The following is a 25,453-nucleotide window of genomic DNA, read 5'->3' as shown; positions in this document are numbered from 1 at the left end:
ACTAGCATAATGAAATCTTATGCCTTTCTGCTCCATCCTGCCTGGAACAGGAATCTTCCCTTTGTTCAGCATCTCCACATTGTATATGCTACCCATTTGTTAGTCACTTAGTAGCTGTCTTAGTTAGCAGATTGAAAAAACATTGTACATATAGAGTTTGGTATTACGTATGGTTTCAGGCATCCACTGGGGCTCCTGGAACATTTACTCCAAGGATAAGGGGGGACTACTGTCTAGAGTTCAAAAACTTGCAAAACCATGTAGAAGTATACATGAGGTATAACCATAAACCAAAACAATGAATAATAAATACAAATATCAGGTTAGTGGTGACCCTAGTGGGGAAGAGAGAGGGAGTATGATTGGAGAGGGGCATTGAGGGTATTGGAGGAGTACCGGTAATGTTCTGTTTCTTGAGTTTCTTAAGGTGGGTAGTAGATCTGCTATATGATATATATATATAGTCTTCTGAATATCTGAAATATTACATAATTTTTAAACATTTAAATGAATTAAAATTCCCCAGCATATCCCATCAGATTATTTTCCCGTTGTTCTTCCTTACTGCAGCCAACTACCATTTTCCTGATCACCTTCCTTCCTTCATTTGGCTAACTATGGTGCTTCCTGGCATTGTTCCTGCCATGAATCTTTGTGACTTAAACATCCATTCAGATGAACTATCAACTACCCCAGACTCCCAGTTCCTTGACTCCCTCACCTCCAAACAGCTTGTTCACCACCCTGCTACAGCTACCTACTCTTCATAGGCCCATTATGCACCATCGCCAAAAATCTCATTTCCAGCACCTTGCTCCCTACCACCTCATGTCTTTCCAGCTCCTCTTCTTTTCCTCCCACTCCTTAATTGTTCAGCCACACCAGGACCTCCAACCACATTAGCAGAATGCATGGGAAAGGGAGCACGTGCACTCTCGTGGTGGGAATGGACATACATAGTTACATATTTACAAACATGCTGGAAGACAGTTTGGCAGTTTCTTAAAAAGTTAAACATACATCTGTCATATGATCCAGTCACTCCATTTTTAGGTATTTACATAAGAAAACGGAAAACACATGTTTATATAAAGCTCATACATATAGGTTCATAGAAGCTTTATTTATCATAGCCCCAAACTGGAAACAACTGAAATGTTCATCAGTTGATCACTGATAAACAAATTGTAGTACATCCATACCGTGAAGTACAACCCAGAAATAACAGGAACAAATACTGATACACCCAACACAGATGAATCAAAATCATCATGCTGAGTGAGATGAGCCAGAGAGAGATAGTTCATACTGTATGATGTCACTTATAAAAAACTCTAGAAAACGCAAACTCATCTATAGTGGCAGAAAACAGATCTGTGGTTATCTGCAGAAAGGAAAGGGATGATGTGAGGGAGGAACTACAAAGGCACATGAGGAATCTTTTTGGAAATGGATATGTTCCCTATCTTGACACTATCTTGACTGTGGTGATGTTTCACAAGTGTGTACATAGGTCAAAATTTATCGAATTGTATAGTTTAAATATGTACAATTTTATGTCGATATGACAATTTAAAAGCAGTTCCACACCGCCTGATCTGCTGCTAGCTGTAACCCTCTAGTATATTTACTCTTTTCCACTGTCTGAGATGGCCCTGTTTCTTTCCTCCTCTCTTCTCAAACCTCGACATTCTTCACTTTCAGCAAATGTAGGGCTTTTCATTTCACAGGGAGAATAGCTTCAATCAGATATCCACTTTGTCATCCTTATCCTCCCAGTCTCGCAATTATCCTTTCACCTGTTTCCATTGATTCGCTGCCTGCCTCTTCAGTGGATGAACTCTCTGTGCTTCCAGCTATGGCCAGCCTCTCCCTCATGCCCTGGATCTACTCCCTTGCCCTGCTGAAGGATCTGACTCTGCAAGCTTTCCCTCTATGCCCTGCATCATCAAATTTCCCCTCGATTGGATTATTCCCACCAGCATACAAGCATCCTGAAATAAAGCAAATAAAACCTGCTGTTTATTTGACTACTCATCTGTTTCCAGTTATTGTTCCTTTGCTCTGGCATCCTCTATAGCAACTCCTCAAGCACTGTTTATCCCTGCTGTCTCTACTTTCTCACCTCTCTCTCAAGCTCACCCCAGTCAGGCTTGTATCCCCTTTAGTCCACCAAACCTGCTCTTGGCGGAGTTCACCAATGACCTCAGTATTGACAAATCCAGTAGCCAATTCTCAGTCTTTTATTTAAAAGCCACATTTCAAATAGTCTTCTCTGAATGTTAATGTCAGATTCTGTCTTGGGCATTTTATCCCAGCAATGTTTTCTATATACTTTGCTCAGCTCCTAGAAAGGTGACCGTAGACTATAAACTGCCTGAGAGCACAGATTACTTTTAATCCTCTGCTCTAGCGTAGTGCTATCACCTCAATGCCTTGACCTGAGCAAAACACATGAGAAGAGCTGAATAAATATGAATGAATGAATGAATATACGGCACAATACAGTCTCAGGTCTGAGGTGCATATGGGCTGATGTACAGCTGAGTCTCATTATTCACAATTGTTATGCTCTATAAAGTCTCCATAAATAATGAATTAGTGGATATTGAGCCATAGCTACTAGAAGAAATATAGGGTTAGACTCCTATGAGCCTCTGTTCACAATACTTATATCAACCAATTAACATATAACCCTGTTTTATGTGTCTCTGTGTAAAGGCCCCTTATTTAATATATATTGTTGATTCATTTCTATCGAACTCATGGGTATCATAAGGCACATTACAGCCTTCTGATGCTTAGAAATACTAGAAAGCACTTTGGCATTATACTTGGGAGCCATTCTAAATGGAGAAATCACCAACAAAAGGCACAAAAATGCAAAAAACATGGCACTGAATAGACTGTGCACAGGATGCTTGTTTGGAGTATGAGAGCTGCAACAAGAAGGCAGAGTATCACCGGGTTTGACTTCAGCTGGGGATGTGTGTGTTAAGTGACTCAAATGTTTTGCCACTCTGCTGTGCATGTCAGTGAATGACTATGAAAGCACCATGTTGATTTGGGGGTTACAAATAAATTTTAGTGAGTAGGAGAATTCACAAATAAGGAATCAACAAATAATGAGGATTGACTATATTTTCCTACCTTTCTGGGGCATGTGCAGTGCAGGCCAAAGGCTTCTCTCCTGGGTCAACCCATGGCTGTGTGGGCTGCACTGTGCAAGGGATCAGGTAGATGGTGTACTCTCCCGAGTAGTCCTTCCTGGAAACATGCAGAGCAGACTGTGATCATAGGGAACAACTGATAGGTTGCTGGCTTACCCAGAAAGACATGGCCTTCACTATACAGTTTTCAGGTGGTATTTGTGTCCAGCATCTAAGAACTTTACAAGTCCGCAAACACCATTTTCGGGAACTCATCTCAGATTATCCTAACCTTCAGAGTATTATCCAGAGGTGTTAAATAGAGCTACTTTCATGTATTCATATATTCAGGTCCTTCTCATGAGGAAAGCTAAGAAAGGCATACTACATATGAAAACATTGAAGGCTCAGGTGATGACAGAACAGAATTGGCCATTTCCTTGGATTTCATGAGACTTGTTTGACAATTTCTGTTTAGTGTTTCTTGTTGACAGATACCCTACTTAATGCATTCCCAAATGGAAAAGAAGCTTTTATTTCTGAAGATGTGACAGTGTCAGGTGCTGCTGTGACACAGGAGGTAGCAAATGCCTCAGGATTCCAGGACACCACTCCAGAGCATATGGAAGCAGCACCCTGCAGAATGTCCCTGCACCCGTTTCACTCACACTCAATTTTGAGGTTCCCCTTTCAAACTCTATGGCCTCGTCCTTTTATAAAGTCGAAGAACAAGATCACTTCTCATTAGAGACCACTCACGGGGTCTTGGGGGCTTCCCTGTTTATGGGGGGCCCAGGATTCTCCAGTTCATGACTCTGTGAGCAGGAAGCCTTTGGACCTCTCTCCTACTTCATCTTCCACACTTCTCACTGGGTGGCAGCTCCAACCCTGTCAGGTGGCCTGGAAGGCAGCCAAGCATTCAGAAGCTTCAGGAACCTTCTTCAAGGGCCTTGGGAGTCTGTCATCCATTGAATGGAGAGTGCAGGGCTATGAATCTTCATTATAACTGTTTGTGAGGGATCTGTGAACAGTTCTCATAAATGCTGTGCTTGTTTTGACCATTTTGGGATACTTATCTATTTATCAGTAAAGTGACAGCAAAGATTTGGTTAAAAACAATAATAAAACTTTCATGTCACATCCTGGGGTCAGTGTAGTGGACTGGCACAGGCTGGAAACTGGGAGCCTGTAGAATCTCAGCTTGCCTCTGCCATGGCTATATGATTTTAACAAACCATGCAGACTTTCATGGCTGTTGTTTCTAAGCTCCTTCCTACTCCAAAAGTCTGTATGTCTGCAGTTTTCCTTCAAAGCTTGGATCAGCAGGTAATGAGACTTTGTATACCATAGTTAAATTACATGGAAACTGACACCTATAATGTGGATAGTAACCCTTCATTAATAGAAATATTCAAATAGGCAGAACAATCCATGCCTGGCTGGATCGTGTCTAGCTCTACTCAAACCCTGTAGGGGCTCTCCTTGCACTAGAGAGTAGAAGCCAGAGGCTGCACACTGGTTTACACGGCCCCACCCTGTGGCCCTACCCCCGCTCTTTCTTCTTCAGCATTATTGTCTATTACTCTCTCCCCTGCTCACTCCATGCCAGCCATATGGGCATCCTTGTTGTTCTCCAAGCATGCCCAAATATTGCCATCTTAGGAACTTTACCAGGAACGCTGTTCCCCATGTTTCTGCCTAGCCAACTCCCTCACCTCCTTCAAGTCTGCTTAAATAAGGTCTACTGGGAACATTCTAATTAAAATTATAATGTCTCCCCATTCCTGCCTCCCCTTACCCTGCTACATACCTTTCATTTTCCCATAGCACATATCACCTTCTGACATATGTTATACTTTGCTTATTATGTCTACTGTTTTGTGTCTCCTTCTTTAAGTCCTATACTTAGGAATCCTTATTTTGTTTACCAACATATTCAAGGTGCCCAGAACCTTCTCTGACACACAGTAAACATTCCATAAATACTTGTTGAACAAATGAATGCAAGACAAATAGCATAGCCTCCCAAGCCTTCGGTCCTACTTTTCTCTATTCCTAAATACTACTTAGGTCCATTTCCTCACTATCGCTTCAAACATGCCAAACACAGTCTTAGGTACATGTCTTTAATCCTGCAGTTCTTTTAATCTCCTTGCTAGAATCTAAGCATTTCCCATATCACAACATGGACCATAAGTTGTCTAACCTCTTTCAGGAATCCTTATACAACTCCCCAACCTCTGGCTCTCTCTTCCCTGAACAACTACGGTCTTGATATTATCCTGTATTTCTCACAGTGTGCTTAGCATGGAGTGCTTGGTGGGGTTCTTCATTTTGTCATTTATCTACGTATTTTATCTCCTCACCTCAAAGGTAAGCTCCTAAAAGATGCTTGCTCAGAACCTGCCACATGCTAAAACCTGTAGTTCTGGGGATTTAAGATGAATCATATGTGCCTTCTACTCTGGAGAAGCTCACAATCTAGTGAAAAACTGGGACCAGCAGATAGACCATCATAAGATAATGAGCTGTGTTACAGCAGAAGCTGGAACAGGGTAGGAACCAGGAGGAGGGAGCTGCTAGTACTGTATGGGAAGTCAGGGAAACTGTCACAAAGGGGTCAGTATTTGAGCTGGGCTGGGTCTCAGAGGAGTTAGTTTTGCAAGGGGAAAAGAGAAGCAAGGGCTGAGGGAATTGCAAAAGCATGGAGGTATGGATGGGCTGGTGGGTTCAGGGATTGGTGAGTAACTGATGTGGATAAAAGGCTGGGTTTGAGATGAAACCAGAGGGGAGGCTGGGCCTTGTATGCTGCAGAAGGAGGGTGGGCTTCATCCAAGTGACAATGAAGATGTCAGCAGAGTACTTAAAGGAAGACAGTGTCCCTGTCTGTAAACTGGGACAAAGTACATGAAGCACAGTCCTTGAAGGTTATTATATATCAATTTCAAAGGAATCACCATACAATAAAAATATCTGACATAAGATCAAAAATTTTAAGTTAAGAAAAAATTTTTTTTGAAAATGATTCTCAAGACAATTTGAAGATTTTAATGCTAAATATAGCTCTTACTCTCATTATCTATAAAATGGGGATAATATATTTATGATAGATTCCTGGTTGCCCACTTATCCTTTTCATAGTGGTTTTAATTTTTTTTTTCCATTCTTCCCTTTTACAGATGGGGGATATTTTACTATAGTTGTTAAATTCCTATTTTACCTCTATACTGGGTGTGGGAGAGGAATAAATCTTGTAAACGACACATGGACTTAATCAGAGATACTATATTTTGCACTGGTTGTTGTAATTGAAATGAAATTTCTTTATTCGATAAAGGTTTTAGTTAGACACATTTCCCGGCTTCCCTTGTAGGCAGGTGTGCCATGTGACTAAGTTCCCCACCATAGGTTGTAGGTGAAAGTGATGTGTGCCCCTTCTGGTCTCACCCTCGGAATAAGTGTAAGCACTTCCTATTTATATGTCAGAAGTTGATCTGAGCAAGATTTGTTTCTTTCTTTCTTTGCTAGAATGTCATTTCTTTTAATTATTATTATTATTTTTTAAGAGTCAGGATCTCTTTCTGTTGCCCACGCTGGAGTGCAGTGGCTATTTGCAGGTGGCATCATGGCTCACTGCAGCTTCGCACTCCTGAGCTCAGGCGATCCTCCTGAGTAGCTGGGCTACCAGCTAGCACCACTACTCCCAGCTGAGGGTTATTTCTATCAATTCCCCTTTAAAAGTCTAGCCTTCAGAGAAAAGCGCTATTTCTCAAGCTTCTGAAAGAAATGGAAAACCATTCAGCTCTACCCATGGAGGCCTCCGTCACTGTATTTACCTGTTATAAGAGCTTGTGGCTCTCCAGAGTTGATGTGGAGAATCAAAAGTCTGAGTGCTCCATAATAGCTGCAAGTCAAACTCAATTCCTCCAAGGTGGTCTGGAGTCAATATGAAAGATTTCACATCTGGGAGAGTGTGGTGCTCCATCACAAACTGTCCTGTTTGAAGGGGAAACACATGAACTTATTGTACTTGTGGTAGAGCTTGAGTTTGATTGTACTTTGTAGAGCCCCACAAAAGCCTGAGAACTGAATTAATGTTCTTCTCTCAAACAACTAAGCTTAGCCCATTTTGCCCCTTAGAATATATTCCACACTGGTGGGGATAGCATGGCATCTCACCCCAGCCCATCATCCTACTTGTGATTGTCATCATAGTCATAGGTATTTATTTATAAACAATAGGAATATTCCTTGTGGAAATGGTGCTAATGAGTATATTCACAATAATAGGGGTCTTTATGTGACAATGAACACTGAATATACATAGCTTTAAATTCTAACCAATATGTTTCTTGGAGGTAGAAAGGTCTCAGTAGTTTATAAATAGAAATATCAGCATCAGATAAAAGTCACATTTAGGGCCATTCAAGTCCTTGGTAGAAGGGTATAATTATAAACATCATTAAAAGGGTAAATGTTATCAGCAAGATACCTCCACTCTTTAAAACTGCACTGAAATAGTGTTGCAAATAAATAAAAGTAGGGGGAATATTTTAGATTAAAAGAAACTAAAGTGATATAACAATAAAAATGTGACATGTGAATCATAACTGGAACTTCTTTCTTTTCATGTAAGCAGTTATAAAATAAACAAATATAAAAATAAGTGGAAAAGACATTTGTGGAACAATAAAGGAAATATGAATAGAGACTGGATATTATTGAATCAATGCTAAATATCTTAGAAGTGATCATGATATTGTGTTTGTATAAGAGAATGTCCTTGTTCTTAGGAGATGTCAACTGAAGTATTTTGGGTAACTTGACACGAAGTCTGCAACTTGTTTCTGAACGGTGTGACAAAAAAAGGTATGTACGGGTGTATGTGCACATGGATGTATAGCAAAACGTTAATCATTGTTGACTGTTTTTTACTGTTCTATTCTTTCAAGTTTCTGTATGTGTGAAATGTTTCTTAATAAAAATTTGGAAAAAAAACCGGCATTGATATTACCTCTGAATTTGGCATGGGTCTTGAATTCAATGACAAGACGGCCATCTTCTCGAATGTAGATTCTTATTATCTGAAGCCTTGCAGACAGCACACTGTCTGTCTGGATTCCTGGGCAGGAAAGCAGAGAGAAAATGCTAGGGCATGGAAAATTCCTCCCTGACAGCAACCACATAAAAGTTACCCCAAGGACACCTCCAAGTATAACTGCACATTTATTTGAATGTAATAAGATAACATTTATATGTCTATAGAAGCGTACACCAATTAAAATTGTATGACAGCTAATTTCACTTGGTTTTTTTTTTTTTTTTTTTTTTTGTAATGGTTCCACTGTTCTTGACATAGATTCTTCAAACCTGTAAGTTCCACTTAGCCCAGATGCAGGGTTCAGCAAAAAAATGAATCTTAAAACTTCTTACTATCAAACTTTACACAAGGGTATGGTTACAGCACATCTGCTTCTTACTATATTTTCTTTTCCTCGCCAAGATACCTTTCCGGACTTAACAGAGGTATAAACAAAGTCCTGGTGGCTACATTTAGTACTCAAACCAAAGGAGAATTAAAGCCAGCTTGTAGAAAGCCAACATGACACAAGAAAGCTATGGCTTTAATAAAGGAAATTGTAGTCATGGTCCCCAGTGAGTTCAGAAAGACCAAAACCAAAGAGTAATGTAAGGAGGAGAAACATGAACTTGAACAAAACAAAACAAAAACAAGAGCTCAAGGAATTATCTGACCCAGAGTGGGAAAGCTGCCTGAAGTTATTTTCCCGTGAGAAATATAAAGCAAAAAATGATTTGAGCCTAAGACATTTCATAGAAGAAAGGACTACACTGTCAGCCCTTTGTATCTGTAGGTTCTACATCACAGATTCTGCATCTGTGGATTCCCCCAACCTCAAATAGAAAATATTAGAATAAAAATGCATCTGCACTAAACATATACAGATTTGTTCTTTTGTCATTATTTCCTAAACAATATAGCATAACAACTATTTATATAGCATATGCATTGTATTAGGTTTATAAGTAATCTAGGGATGATTTAAAGCATAAGGGAGTATACGTATAGATTATATGTAAATACTACACCATTTTATATGAGAGACTTGAGCGTCCTCAGATCTTGGTGTCTGTGGGAGGTCCTGGAACCAAACACTAATAGATATGAATGATGACTGTAATTTCAATTAGTAGAGATGAAGCTTTCTCAAAAGAAAACTCTTGTATTTTTTTTTAGTATGTTTGCCCCAGATAAAGCACCTCACCCCTGAAGAGGAAAACAGGGAGGATGGGAGCAGCAGAATTTAGGGGAAATGGGTTTGGGGAAATAGGTTAGGGGTAGTGTGTGAAGTACAGGACATTAAAAATGAGGAAAAAAAAAAACCAAGAAAAACAAAAATAACCAAGAACCATTGGAGAGAACGGAGGAGAAAATTGGGGAGTATTAAGGAGCATCTATGTGGAAGCAGTAGGAGGAGGCAGGTGTGGAAACTGAGTGGGGGTGAGGTGTGGGCTCCCAGCTGAAGGGCTGCCTCCCACTTAGTTCTTGGAGGCTCCTCCCAAAGAGGACGGTAATGGGGATGAGCCTGAGGGAAAGGTCATTTTAAACACTCAGTATCACAGCCCTTGACTTTGGAAGGTTAAAATCCCTTCTTTGGAGGATGCAATTAAAGAGCAGACTCTTTGCCAAATGAATAAAGTGGGCTACTTGACATAAATATTTCAAGTGCTCTTGACACATTTTTCCATTTCCATGCATCTGATTTGAAGATCCTTTTGCTTTGTAAAAACATGAACCACACCATTTTTCACTAGGAGAAAATGAAGATTATTTGGGTTATATTCCAAAAGAACACACACCCATCTGAATCCCTAATGGGCAGTAGAGGACTCATCTGTCACTTGCCATCCTCTACTCTGGGACCTTAGCTATCTGGGCTGAGACCTTCCAGCATCAGGACAGAAGGACATCATTCATTTCAGGAACCACAGATCTGCACTTTGAGGTGGCCCCACTTTGTCTATGGGATAACAGGATGAGAAATGCAGCTACTGTTAAAAGTCACTACTCTTCTTTTAATCTTGCTTGAGTGAGGCCCTAACTAAAGGGATAGTGAAGGCGTCAGTGGGCATACCTGTTCTCCAGAGAACAGTGTCATAGAAGAAAGAAAACTCCATCTCGGTGTGGTGCTCCAAGGAGGCCCAGCCCCTGGGGGCTGTCACATAGATGTAGGACACATACAGAGGCACGTGCACTGTCAAGAAGGACTGGGCAGAGTCCCTCACCTGCCGAGGAAGCAGTATGCACACAGAGTTATTTCTCCCCTGGGATGAAAAGACATACTATCACCACATCTTGGTTCCATTTTCATTCACCTATGTAGTCACACACTTATTCAATAATTATTAAGCAAGCTCCCATGATTGCACTTACTTATTTAAAAAAATAAAGGAAGTAATGGAATAGAAAGTGGCCAGGATGCTTCTTTAGACAGGGTCATGTGCAGAGGCTTCTCTAAGGAGGTGACACTTGAACAAAAATACTTTTGAAGTGGGAGAATGAGCTCTGTTCAGTTGCTAGAAGATTTGGCTGAAATTTTAGAATATCACAATTATTCCCAAGGATCAACCCGGTGGATGTGGGATCTACCACTCAGTACAAACTCCCTGTGTTGACCGTTTGCCAGTGACCTGTAGGAGAGCCCAAGTCAACCATCATCAGGAAGATGCCCACATCCGGACACCTGGGAGGAGCCTGTGCCTAACTCAGGATGTTTTAGTGAGTGCTCTCATCTCCTGCTCCAGGAACAAAGGGCCCGAGCATTGAAATCATATCTAGGAAGCTCACCAATGGACAGCTCAGAGCTGCATGTACTTCAGTAATTTCCTGTCCCATGCTATGCTTTGGAAAGAGTTTTGAAAAGGCAGCACATCACACTTCCAAGAGAACATTTCTTTTAAGGAGGTTTGTGTTCCTGCTTTTAATTTGGCCCAATCATCTTTATTTTACTATGTAATGAACAAAACTGGATGGAAAGATAACAGAATGGTAGCAGAGGCTTTTGTGGTGAAGCTAGCTGTATATGTGTGTGTGAATGGGGAGTTAGTTTACACATTTTAAAAATATTTTTATACTTTTTTCCACAAATAAATATATATATATATAACAAAAAAACTTAGCTTAAAACAATTTTATTTTATCATTGGCTAATTACTACAATATACTATGGAACTTATATTTTTCTTTTGTTTGAAAATACGTATAAAGTGTTTCTATGGGTAATTAAGGAAAAAAACCAAATGCTTTAATATTTTTCTAAAGTTTTTTTTTAATATTCAAAGTTGTCAGGGATTTAAAATTTGATGCCAACTTTCTCAAAAGACTCAACTAACTCCATACTCATTGAAAAATTCCATTTTGACATGCCTTACTTTGTTTGTTTGTTTGTTTGTTTGTTTGTTTTTCAAGAGATGGGGTCTCTCTCTGTAGCCCAGACTGGAATGCAGTGACTCTATCATAGCTCACTGCAGCTTCAACTTCCTGGGCTCCAGTGATCCTCCAGCCTCAGCCTCCCTAAGTGCTGAGATTACAGGTGTGAGCCACTGTTCCCGACCCCCCTTTTATTTTCTTTTTAAAGAAAATTTCCAGATTTTATTTGGACCTTGTACCATGTTCTGTCCCTTATACACAGGTTTTGCTAAATACACCTGCTCCAATCACACTATCAGAACTTCAATAAACTCTCTAGCTGATTGGCAAAATTAATTTTCCCTCATTTGTTTTTGTTTATCCTCCTTTCGCCCTCATGATATTACTTACTAATCTTTAAAAAGAAAAAAAAACAACAAATATTTACTGCATGCCTATTCTACGCCAGGCACACTGTGCAAGGCACCTTCTCATGTTGAGATTATTAGTACAATTTCAGATGAGGTTCAGAGAGGTTATGTCTTGTCCAAGCCTGCTGATTTGATAGCAAAAGGTACCAACTAGGCCGTAGTTCTAAGTTCTATATTCTTCCTACCATACGTCAGTAATTTCAATTATTTTCAAAGAAACAGACAACAACAAAATACTTCTGTGTATATATTTTTTCTGTGTTGGTTTAAAAGTGGGATATATAAGAAATCCTTGTCTTTGAGGTTTTTAAGCATATTCTGAACAAAAATATTCAAACATGTAATTACAGCAAAATCATAAAGAACAGAGAATACTAATTTTTGAGAGGCCAGGAAAGAAACAAATCACTTAGTTTTGCATTTTCCAAAGTCAAAGGTTATACAACTGGAGAAATGGAAAACCGACGAATGCCTTAAAATTCTATTCAGTAGATGGCAGTAGTGTATACAAAATGAGAGGAAACCAGGCTGAGAGGCACCAAAAAGAAAACAACAAATTTTAATCAAAGACACTTTCTCTAAATATTTACTGTAAATCCCTCTATAATTTCTCTCCTTCAGTGAGGATAAACCTGATTTGAAATGAAGAACAAACATCTAACTAGTTTTTAGCTCATTGAGATAACTGCTCAAAATTGGATAGAACCTGTTTTAGAATTAATTTTCCCATGAGGACAGATTAGCCTAGTCTCACTGGCCCTTTGATATAACTGCCCTTCTCTGACTCTGGCTTCTTGCTATAAATTTTTCAGTTGTCACTAATTGATATGGTTTGGCTCTGTGTCCCCACCCAAATCTCATCTTGAATTGTAATCCCCATAATCCCCACATGTCAAGGGAGGAACCAGGTGGGAGGTGATTGGATTATGGAGGTGGTTTCCCTCATGCTGTTCTTGTGATAGTGAGTGAGTTCTCATGAGATCTGATGGTTTTATAAGGCAGTTTTCCTTATTGTTGCTTGCTCTCTCTCATCTGCCACCATGTAAGACATGTCTGCTTCCCCTTCCGCTATGATTATAAGTTTCCTGAGGCCTCTCCAGCCATGTGGAACTGTGAGTCAATTAAACCTCTTCTCTTTATAGATTACCAGTCTCTGGTTTGTCTTTATGGTAGTGTGAGAATAGACTAATACACTAATGTTTAATGGTAATATATATTTTAGAAAGTGTCTATTTTTGTGGGGGCTGGCAGTTTGGAACAGGTATGAAATAAAAATGTTTTAAGCAATTATCTTTCCACAATGCATAAGACAACAGAGCTCCTATTATCTTCTGAAAGACAGGTTGCATCACCTGATGCATTTTCCCAGGTGGGGAAGAGAATATATCAATGTAGTAATAACCCTAGCATCAAATGTAAATATTTTTGGTTTTCCAAAATATATGCATTATAAATACAAAAACATATATGCCTAGAGAAGTAAATATTGGATTTTTACATAAGTGAGTATGCCAGACAGTAAGTTTTTTCCACATTAACTTGATTTAGAGGACTTTGGGGGCCTTCTCTAGCTTCAGTGCTGCCAAGATCTTGCTTGAGGGACTTATAAAGAAGACTCCCTTAGTTGGTTGGCCCAGTTCTGGAGGCAAAGTGCTAACTGAAGTGCTTCAGGAACAAACAAGGTTGACCATGGCACCCATATGCAGAGTCCTCAGACAAGCCCCAGGGCACCCACCTGGAAGTCGGCGGTTACAGAGCCCCCACAGACGTCAATCAGCTCAGTCATGTCATAATAAGCATCAAAGGTCCACACGCAGCTCTTCAGGTTCAGGTGTTTGTAGAGCTGGATGGTCTTCGGCTCTCGCACGCTGGGGTCAAACTGGAAGGGGCGATCGTAGCCAGGCCCCAGGGCAGTGCTATCATAGACCACATCATCCAGGAACCCTGCCTCTGCCAGGGAGGGAAGAACAAGGAACGATAACTTGGTTTGTGGACACCAAGGAGCAGGGTGGGGCGAAGAGCTCACCCTTTTGCACTAAAAGTGCTTTCAGTCACCTGAGACCCTACTAACAAAGCAACCCACGGCTCCCAATGTGCAGGGAGAATGTGAGGGATCTTGGAAAGCGCTTGCTAACTGCTGTTGCCAGGTGTTGAATGAAGGACTCCACCTCTAAGAGACCACAGGAACCAGGGAGGAAAAGGTGAGCAAATGATACCATGAATGAAGGTGGCAGAACTCGGAAAGGAAAACTCTCTGAAGCTTTGCCTGTTACACCTGGCAAGTCTGGTCCTGTGCTTCATATATGTCCCCACCACTGCTGAAGAAATGGATTTACTGTATGGCTCATTCATTGGTGAATTACTATTTTAAGAGTGATTTTTTAAATTTCTTTTTTGAGACCCCATCTCAAAAAAAAAAAAAAAAAAAAGCCAGCACACCTACATTTGACTACTTCTTGCTCATACAGTTTGTGAACTCTTGTCGGGGGAACGTCTTAATTTTTTGTTAATGAGTAAATAGCTCACTAATGATGCCTGTAACTCTCACCTGTGCCAGGCAAAAATTATTTAATCAAATGCTGCCAAGCACATGAATGGCTCTAAATTAAGGGAGAACTTTATGTAGTAGGGAGCTGAACACAGATACAATTTTAGAATATAAGGGTTAAATTTTTTTTTTTTTTTTTTTTTTTTTTTGAGATGGAGTCTTACTCTGTCACCCAGACTGGAGTGCAATGGTGCGATCTCGGCTCACTGCAACATCCGCCTCCTGGGTTCAAGCGATTCTCCTGTCTCAGCTTCCCGAGTAGCTGGGATTACAGGCGCACATCACCACACCTGGCTAATTTTTTATATTTTTGGTAGAGATAGGGTTTCACTGTGTTCCCTAGGCTGGTCTCAAACTCCTAAGCTCAGGCAATCCACCCGTCTCAGCCTCCCAAAGTGCTAGGATTACAGGCCTGAGCCTCTGGCGCCCGGCTGGGTTAAACTTTTTATAGTACTAAAAGCAACTGTAGTATTTTAAAAGGGTTGATAAATATCTTAGAATGCTTGAGACCCAACACCTAGCCCTCTGCCCTATGATGACTAGGTACTCAATTAACATGTCTTGAATTTAATTGCTTTTAAGCAGGAACAGGTGCAAAGTTTAGTATTTAAACATAGTATGTCTCTTCCACTAGTTACAGATGTGGACCAATTAAACTTTCATATGTAGCTCAGTGATTTACAAATAATTTTCACTCAGCTAATTTCTACTGTATAAAGACCATCATGACCAAAAGTGATGCTTAATGAATATGAAAGAGAATATGAATGCATTTCTATCTTCAAAAACACTGTTAAATGATTCATCATTTGTGAAAGGAGGAAATATGCATTTAATGTGCACTTGCTAAGGTAAATGGAAATGGACAGAATTCTTTGTAAAGTCAAATGTCTGCTGTGGTGAACACAGAGATGCGCTGCCTCAGCTGTCAGCTCCTTCAGTTCTGCGTCAGCTGCACATTGGCTCAGCTCAAGGTCATGCCCTTGTGGGGCAGCCTGCATCCAGTGACTAAGCTAGGTAGGCTATAAGGGTCTGGCTGTGTCAGCTGGAAGTAGGACAAGTCTCTCCAGAGCTCCCTGCCATGGCCGAGATGGCTTTTTCAGCCTGCATTGCAGCTTGACTTCTCCCTCTGCCCAATCCTGTTTCGTTCCTTCTCTTTCACAGATATTGATCCCTAATAAACATCTTGTAACCCCAAACTCCCTCTCAGCTCCTGCTTCTGGAGAACTCATCCTATACCATCTTCACTTTAGCTTTCTATAACAGGTTTTTGGAGCACCAATGTAAACATGCTCACTCTAAGGGAATGAAGACACTAAAATATACCATAGTAGGTGCTTTAAAAATGTCAACGCATTTAATCCTCATCTTGAGTGGTAGCAATTGTTATTCCCATGTTATAGACAACAGTGGCTCAGAAAGGTCAAACTATATTTGTTCAGTGGAATAAGGATTTGAACCAGTGTGATTCCAAAGTCCTTGTTTCTTCCTGTCCACTGCATTGACTGAGCTAATGGCATTTGCATGTGTGCTAGGAAGGAAAACCACTAATATGTGGATTCTGAGGACCAGAAAACATGAAAAGCAGTTCTCGCTCTGGCATATCCTGAAAGTCAACTGCACTGGGCTAGCATGGAAAGACCAGTCCTAAACTTGTCAATCTCACCTGAGATGCCTCTCAGGTCATAGGTGGTAACTAAATTGGAGCAGACGTGCTGGTGTCTGTAGATGGACTCAGACAGTAGAAAATGCAAGTTGTGCAATGGCATGGTGGAGATAAGGGGCAGCATTCCATCCTGGTGTGGGATCTGCACCGAAATGTGGATTCTAGGGGGAAAAAGGCAGAAATAAATGTTTAGCTGACTGCTATAAATGGTCAATAGGATATACTTCTTTCTCATCACCTAATTTGTCTTCGCCAATGAGCTAATATTTTTTTTTCTTCCTGAAGCTTTCCAGGTAGGATTTCTATCTGAACAGGGCATATACATATACACATAGTATCATTGCTTCCCTCTAAGAGACCCTCTAGACAGAGGACTGATAGCAATCTAGAATTATAGATTTTTTTTCTATACAGGAAAAGATAACATCACAACCACAAATAACTTTAAAGCTCTCCTTTGCTTTTTAATGGAAACTCTGTTTTTTCAGGAGCTAAAGCTGAGTGACTAGAGAGGGCCTGTTCCCCTGCTCTGTCACAGTGAATGTCTATGGAAGTTAGGTAAGGTTGACACTCACATTTCTTTAAGTATTTGAGTCAAAAATATATCGTTGAGCTTTTAAACTCTAAAACCAATTCCTCCACCCAGCCAAATCTGAGAAACTACAATATCCAGCTACTTATACTGTCTCTCCTGACTGAAAACAGCCTTCTCTCTCCAGTCTGCCTGTAAGTCCTATCAGCACTACGCGTCCAGCTCTGCCAGCCTCGATCTGCAGTGTGCTGTTCCTTGATCTACATCCTCAGCTCTTAGGCAGCCTTTGGACCAGGAAATCTGTAACTTATTTATATTGGCTGCTATTTCTCGAATGTTTTCAGACTCTGTTTGTCTTGCCTCTCCACTGTGAGGACAAGGAGCATTTCCTTCACTTCTTTTGTTTCTCCAGAGCACATAGTGTACAATTCTAAAAAAGAAATGAGTTTAATAAATATTGGTTAAGACTGCGACACGATAGTACTTATGGGTTGCATTTTTTGTCATTGTACCAGTTTAAATTTTGAGCGTGTTTATTGAAAGTGTGTTTTGAGTTTATATACTTGTCTCTCTGAGCAAAGAGCCACATTTTTAAGTGGAATCACAACCTTGGAAGTGAAGAGGAGGGCCTTTTTTCTAGGAAGGGGTCACCAAGATACATTTTATTGTGTCAGGAAAGAAAGAAGTATGTACATATTCATTCAAACATGTTTTATTCATACAAAGGAACTCATTTTTCTGAGTTTATGAGCAACTGAGTTGTTCATAAAGGCACACACTTGAATACTATATAGTGTTTAATAAATATGCATAGCATACACAAATTCTTTTTTGCTATGCAAAAATGAAAACATCTATTTCCCATCATGGTGGCCCAGAAAAAAATTAAGTCCAACGTCTCCTAATTTCTACAATGTTATTATTTATTTGTTCAGTAGATATTGAGGAGTGCCTCTTAGATGCCAAGAAGCACTATACTGGCAGAAGATACTCAAAATACATACCCATGGTCTTCAGGCCTTACCATCTACTAAAGGGCAGAGAGAGTGAATGCTAATAATCTTCTAAAAGAAGCATATACAGGTGCCAGAGAAGCCAGGAGGGGAAACCTCCAAATTAAATTAGGGGAGATGGAAATGTCCCTATAAGAGATGCCATGCAGTAGGTACTGTAGGACAGTAGGGTTCCGGCCAGTGGAAAGGGGCTAGGGAGAGTTGAGGTAACAGCATGGCAGAGGTATGCAACCTGTAAGAGCCTGTAGCACTTGGGAAGTTACTCATGATTCCTTGTGGTTGGACTGGCTGGTGAAAATGACAAGGTGAGGGAAAGACTAGGAAGACAGGCAGGGGGCCCGAGCTTGAGGGACCTTCACAGATTTAAACTTTTACTGATGCATTCATCATCACATTTTTATTGTGCAGAAGCATCCCTTATTGATCGTCCTGGGAAACACACAAAGGAGACCTGAGATTCACTTCAATCTAAATGTGGTGGAAGGCACCACCTGCCTGACCTGTTCGGATGCTCCTTATGTTTGACATCTAGGTATTTCAAGGTTGCGATGAAGGACTGAGCCTGGAAGCCTCTGGATGTCCCAGCCACCACTGGTGTGTGGCAGATAGCACTGTCTGTTCCAATGGTAACAATGTTGCTCCTTAAGGGGGTCCCCACATGGCCCACCTTGTCCACAGCCTTGGCCACACAACGCACATGGAACCTCCGGCTGAAGTAAATGCTGTCCAGGACCTACCAGAAAGAATAAATCACCTCCAATGTGAGTACCCTACTTAAACAGCTCCTTACATGATCTGGTTCAAGTTAATCTATAAAGGTCATCCATCCACCCAACCATTGATTGTTCCATCTATTCATTCATTCATCACGTAAGTATTGACTTTTAACTATGAACCAGACACTCGAGACAGATCAGTGAGTACTTATAGCCTAAGGGGGTAAGATAGTCAACAAGCAAGTAGACAGACGTGGAGCACAAACCCATAGATGAATGATTTCCATTAATAGTATTGTTCTCTTTATATACTAGGCTCAGCAGAAGGATGACCCAAGTATTATTCAGGCTTCTAGCAAGACTGGTTGGCCTCCAAATCACTGTTGCTGAGAGCATGATGTTGGGAGACAGAGGAAATATGCTTCCTTCCCAGGAATTCTCATGGTCTCTTTATCCTACTGTTATCCTCCCTCCATCCCATCTCCCTACCCAGTGACCACACACTGCAAGGGTTATAATAACATGCAGGCTTGAAGCTGAGAACTTGGCCTCTGACACTTCTAGCCTTTGAAGGTCTTTCCACAGGTTCCTCCACGTCTCCAAACATACAGAAGCCCTAAGAGTGCTTAACTCAATCTATGCAGAGGCAATGTAGGTCACCAGGACTCTTTAGGTTATGTGTGCGTTTACATAGGGAAGTATATAACAAGAAAAATTAATCAGTAATTCTGTTTGCCACAGACCTCTCACAAAGCAATCACACAAACTTATACATTTTACTCATGAAAACAATTTTCACTGAAGTCCATTAAAAATTAAAGAAAAATTTTCCATTAAACTTTTTTTAATTAGCTGCCAATGCTTTACTTATTTATATATACATGAACTTAGTACAGAAGGGATTTGAGGCATCCTACAAGAATGCATATAATAGAATGGCATTAAATAAATAATTGAAGAAATCAAGATAAAGCGAAGGAAACTAGGGTAAAGGGTACTAGTCACAAATTCATTGCAAGAAGAAAACCTGAAGCATAAAGTCATAAATTTATCTGTTAAAAATGTACATTTGGCTCCAACCAGACCACACCTCCTTTATGGCTTTGTTGAAGAGAGAAATAGATACTTAAGAAACACGCTGGTAATTCTTGCCATGTTGATTTTTTAATAATAGAGAAGACTATTTAAATTTGAACTAGGTTATGTTGCAAAAGAATTGCTCTTCAGGCCTTTCTGAATAAGCTGTGCCAAAGAGAGTGGGTATGAATGACCCTGCATTATCCAAAGCCTCCCATCTATGTCTAGTGGCTTTCCTCTGCTATTCTCCCATCCCAGTGAAGCTCTTATTACAGTGGGAATAAACTGTGGAATGAACAGGAAAATCTAGAGAAATTTGGTCTGAAAGAAATCTCTGATGTCTAACATCATTCAGTGACATAATTTTAGGCAAGAATTGTTGAATGCTTACTACATGCCAGGTACTATACTAAGCCTGAATCTCAACTGCTTTCAGCTCACTTTTGGAAGAGAACCAGCTTTATCAGTGTGATGTGCAGGATCACTGTGGTGGACTGTTTGTTAAGGTTGGGAAAACATACTATTCATTGTTCTCTTATGGTGTCAGGAGTGTTGGTCTCTAAGCTTTTTGAGGACAGCAACTGCTGCACAAATGTCTTTTCATGGCCTCCCATAGAGCTTTGTAACATGCTGATCATTCAGCAACCATTCTATTCTTTTATTTAATAACTGGTCCCCTCTATGTGCCATCGATGTCCTGGCCATTTTGGGCCACGTTTCTACTGCATTATAGAAATGTGGTAGAAACTTTGGTTCATGTCCATAAGGAGTTTATGTGCTAATACTTACTGAATGATTGGAGATACATTAATAGTAATCAACAGTGCCTATCTGGAGTTTTTCACTGACTTTGTCATTTATAGGTCACATTTTTCAATGACCTTGTCAAGTAGCTAAGCAGAAGAATTATTACTTTGCAGATCAGGAGACTGAGACTCAGAGATATTAAGTAACCTCTTAACATTACTTAGTTTAAAACAGGCAGAACCAGGATTTGCAAACAGGTCTTCTAACTAGCTTAGTTTTCTATTACAGCATATAACGTTTTCTTATGTATAAGAGTAAAAAGACTGTGCACCTGCTTATTTGTTTTATTCCGAATGCCATGCATGGACCATAAGGAATTTGATTATCTGAGTAACAAAGAACAACACCAGTTCTCTCCCAGGGAGGGAGAACCAGGCCCAGACCCCTAGACCTACCATGTGGTTGACACTGGTGAATGGTGTGTTGTCAGTGATGGTTTCAAAGGGAGACCGGGCCCCATTGCCATCAGTGGGGGCAGCTACTTCCCAGCTGAACTGCACAGATGTCTGGTTGATGCCAGCCTCACTGCAGCGCTCCTTCATGACAGCATATCTGGGGAAATGAGGGTCACAGGGGGTGACACAGACCAACGGGTAGCCTGGGGAGGGGGATTTCTTGACTCCTTCCTTGGTAACTTCTTCCACATGGTCATAGTCAGCAAGTGTGACCACCTGCGAAAGAGCAACAAAGCTTCAGTTCAGGTTGGGTATTGGCAAGATCAGAGAACTAAGGCCCCTTTCTTTAGAGATCCACAAGATCTCTTAGTGTCTACAGGTTCTTTGAAATATAACAGGAGAAGTTTTTATAATTCTTTGCCAGGCATCCTTAAAAGATACTGCAGATCTTTAGTGGTGGAGAAGATCTTTCTACTGGTTGGGCTAGAAGCTTTATTATCCTTTTAATTTTATTCCTAAGTCAGAGCCCTATCACTCATGTAAAAAAATACTCTGATTTTCCTGCACATTGGAACCAAATCTGTATCATGAATAGCAGTTGCTAGTTTAAAGTTGCATTAAATAGTTGATGGTATATAGTAGAACATTTGGCAAAATAAGAGTAAATAGAGGTGGTATATTTCTTCCATGGCCAAATAAGAGACACATTTTGAAATAATCATCATTCTTTTCTAATATATGAGACAAGTTAGCGGAAGTTAAAAGGCTTCTTCTGATTGCTTCACAGTTACGGGTTAAATTTTCCTTGGCAACCTCTAGGTGTTTTCCTCTTAATTGTAAGGACAGTGCATTCATTCTATTCACCCCAAGTTAGGAAATCTGGTACTACCTTCCCACAGGTACTTAATTCTATAAATATGGTGAATATGTGGGATGATAGATATGAGGTAGTATTACCTTCTTACTCTTCTAAGTCCCATCAAAGAAATGAGAAGATCAATTGTATTGTATTTTCTATCTTTATCAGACTAAGATACCAACAGGATTTGGTATCACTTTTAGGTCGAACAGGGTTTCTTACCCTCAACACTATTGACATTTGTGCCAAATAATTCCTTTTGTTGTCGGGGGCTGCCCTGTGCATTATGGGATGTTTAGGAGTATACCTGGATTTTACCCACTAGATACTAGTAGCACCTGGTGTGACAACTGTGACAACCAAAAATGTCTCCAGACATTGCTTAAATGTCCTCTGGAAAAGGGAGAATGGAAGGCAAGATGGCTCCTGGTTGGGAACCACTGGGTTAGAAGAATAAAGAAATAGAGTACTTCCCTCCAGTTCTCATCTACTAGTCACTGAGACGTAAAACAGCAATCCTTTGGGTCAAGCAACTCACAATGGGTGGTGCTGGCAATATGAGGCTCCCTGCTGCCTCCTGGTCTAGAATCGTCACCGTGGCAGTAGTCACATCCCCAAGAACTGCTTCCACTGGGTCATCTGGGCCAAGGACTAGTGAGAAAGATTCATGCCATTCCCGGTCTTCATTGGACAGGATCTCAACTTTAAAAAAGATATGATCCACACCTTCGCCAAGGACAGAACAAAAAGAGAGCAAAGCCTTCATTAGGAAACACACCCAAGAGAGTGCAGCTTGGCACTGCTGAGACATCATGTTAAAATATGTTCTTTCTTTTTAGTGGTGTTCTATAAATGCAGTGGCTGCTAATCACTTTAGCCCCATCTCAAGTGAGGAATCTTTTTCACAGACCAAATTCCACCTGTGGTAGAGGCTCAGTATTGCAGATTTACTGTTCAACACCATATGAGGATTAATGGCCCCTGCCTGACACTGGCTGGCAGTAATAAAAATCTATGATCCAAAATACACTTTACCCTGGTTATGAGTTTTTTGCTTAATTTTTCTTTCCCCCTTACATTTTGCATGAGCTCCTGTTTGGCTGTGAGGGCTTGCACATACAGACATCCTCCAAAGCTGTCTCCGGAGAAGCAGTGGCTCAAGGTTATCTACCAAGCCAGCCTCCACAAAGACGGTAACATGGAGGGTGAGTGACCTGAAACAGGTGAGGGTTCAAGCCTTAAAGACCCACTTCAGGGACCATTCCAAGATGGCTGAATAGGAACAGCTCTGGTCTGCAGCTCCCAGCGTGATTAACACAGAAGACAGGTGATTTCTCCATTTCCAACTGAGGTACCTGGTTCATCTCACTGGGACTGGTTGGACAGTGGGTGCAGCCCATGGAGGGTGAGCTGAAGCAGGGAGGGGCGTCGCCTCACCCGGGAAGTGCAAGGGGTCAGGGGATTTCCTTTTGCTAGCCAAGGGAAGCTGTGACAGATTGTACCTGGAAAAACAGGACACTCCTGCCCAAATACTGCACTTTTCCCACAGTCTTAGCAACCAGCAGACCAAGAGATTCTCTCCCATGCCTGACTTGGGGGGTCCCATACCCACGGAGCTTTGCTGGCTGCTAGCGCAGCAGCCTGAGATCAACCTGCAAGGCTGTAGCCTGGCAGGGGGAGGGGCGTCTGCAATTGCTGAGGCTTGAGTAGGTAAACAAAGCGGCTGGGAAGCTCGAACTGGGGGGAGCCCACCACAGCTCAGGAAGGCCTACTGCCTCTATAGACTCCACCTCTGTGGGCAGGGCATAGCTGAACAAAAGCCAGCAGAAACTTCTGCAGATTTAAACGTCCCTGTCTGACAGCTCTGAAGAGAGCAGTTGTTCTCCCAGCATGGCGTTTGAGCTCGGAGAACAGACAGACTGCCTCCTCAAGTGGGTCCCTGACCCCTGTGTAGCCTAAATGGGAGACATCTCCCAGTGGGGGCTGACAGACACCACATATAGGCGCATGTCTCTCTGGGACGAAGCTTCCAGAGGAAGGATCAGGCAGCAATATTTGCTGTTCTGCAATATTTGCTGTTCTACAGCCTCTGCTGGTGATACCCAGGCAAACAGGGTGTGGAGTGGACTTCCAGCAAACTCCAACAGACCAGCAGCTGAGGGATCTGACTATTAGAAGGAAAACTAACAAACAGAAAGGAATAGCAGCAACATCAACAAAAAGGACATCCATACCAGAACCCCATCTGTAGGTCACCAACATCAAAGACCAAAGGTAGATAAAACCACAAAGATGGGGAGAAACCAGAACAGAAAAGCTGAAAATTTTAAACACCAGAGTGCCTCTTCTCCTCCAAAGGATCGCAGCTCTTCACCAGCAATGGAACAAAGATGGATGGAGAATGACTTTGGCGAGCTGACAGAAGTAGGCTTCAGAAGGTCGGTAATAACAAACTTCTCCGAGCTAAAGGAGCATGTTCTAACCCATCGCAAGGAAGCCAAAAACCTTGAAAAAAGGGTAGACGAATGGCTAACTAGAATAAACAGTGTCGAGAAGACTTTAAATGACCTGATTGAGCTGAAAACCATGGCACAAGAACTTCGTGATGCATGCACAAGCTTCAATAGGCAATTCAATCAAGTGGAAGAAAGGATATCAGTGACTGAAGATCAAATTAATGAAATAAAGCGAGAAGAGAAGTTTAGAGAAAAAAAGAATAAAAAGAAATTAATAAATCCTCCAAGAAATATAGGACTATGTGAAAAGACAAAATCTACATTTGATTTGTGTACCTGAAAATGATGGGGAGAATGGAACCAAGTTGGGAAACACTCTTCAGGATATTATCCAGGAGAACTTCCCCAACCTGGCAAACCAGGCCAACACTCAAATTGAGGAAATACAGAGAACGCCACAAAGATACTCCTCGAGAAGAGCAACCCCAATACACATAATTGTCAGATTCACCAAGGTTGAAATGAAGGAAAAAGTGTTAAGGGCAGCCAGAGAGAAAGGTCGGATTACCTACAAAGGGAAGCCCATCATACTAACAGCAGATCTCCTGGCAGAAACTCTACAAGCCAGAAGAGAGTGGGGGACAATATTCAACATTCTTAAAGAAAAGAATTATTCAAACCAGAATTTCATATCCAGCCAAACTAAGCTTCATAAGTGAAGGAAAAATAAAATACTTTACAGACAAGCAAATGCTGAGAGATTTTGCCACCACCAGGCCTGCCTTACAAGAGCTCCTGAAGGAAGCACTAAACATGGAAAGGAACAACCAGTACCAGCCACTGCTAAAACATGCCAAATTGTAAAGACCATTGATGCTATGAAGAAACTGCATCAATTAATGAGCAAAATAACCAGCTAACATCATAATGACAGGATCAAATTAACACATAACGATATTAACCTTAAATGTAAAAGGGCTAAATGCCCCCAATTAAAAGACACAGACTGGCAAATTGGATAAAGAGTCAAGACCCATCATTGTGCTGTATTCAGGAGATCCATCTCACATGCAGAGACACAGACACACATATGCTCAAAATAAAGGGATGGAGGAAGATCTACCAAGCAAATGGAAAGCAAAAGAAAAAAGCAGGGGTTGCAATCCTAGTCTCTGATAAAACAGACTTTAAACCAACAAAGATCAAACGAGACAAAGAAGGCCATTACATAACGGTAAAGGGATCAATTCAACGAGAAGAGTTAACTACCCTAAATGTATATACACCCAATACAGGAGCATACAGATTCATAAAGCAAGTCCTTAGAGACTACAAAGAGATTTAGATTCCCACACAATAATAATGGAAGACTTTAA

General features: G+C 41.0%; 1 protein-coding gene across 5 annotated transcripts in view; it reads right to left on the bottom strand.

Moving 5' to 3' along the window:
• FRAS1 (Fraser extracellular matrix complex subunit 1) overlaps positions 1–25,453 on the bottom strand; it is a 477,046-nt gene that overhangs the window by 14,585 nt on the left and 437,008 nt on the right. For all 5 annotated transcript variants that reach the window (XM_054554107.2, XM_054554103.2, XM_054554105.2 and 2 more), the window contains 9 exons: positions 22,160–22,347; positions 20,763–21,038; positions 18,268–18,500; positions 16,223–16,383; positions 13,744–13,958; positions 10,304–10,454; positions 8,164–8,271; positions 6,986–7,145; positions 3,151–3,267 (listed from right to left, as the gene is read on the bottom strand). In XM_054554107.2, the coding sequence (XP_054410082.1) occupies positions 3,151–3,267; positions 6,986–7,145; positions 8,164–8,271; positions 10,304–10,454; positions 13,744–13,958; positions 16,223–16,383; positions 18,268–18,500; positions 20,763–21,038; positions 22,160–22,347 (1,609 nt within the window). The remainder of the gene's footprint in view (positions 1–3,150; positions 3,268–6,985; positions 7,146–8,163; positions 8,272–10,303; positions 10,455–13,743; positions 13,959–16,222; positions 16,384–18,267; positions 18,501–20,762; positions 21,039–22,159; positions 22,348–25,453) is intronic.

The sequence above is a fragment of the Pongo abelii genome, chromosome 3 (genome assembly GCF_028885655.2).
Source record: "Pongo abelii isolate AG06213 chromosome 3, NHGRI_mPonAbe1-v2.0_pri, whole genome shotgun sequence".
NCBI classification, from domain to species: domain Eukaryota; kingdom Metazoa; phylum Chordata; class Mammalia; order Primates; family Hominidae; genus Pongo; species Pongo abelii.
Note: the sequence above shows the minus strand (reverse complement) of the source record. Positions and strands in the feature narration are given on the sequence as shown.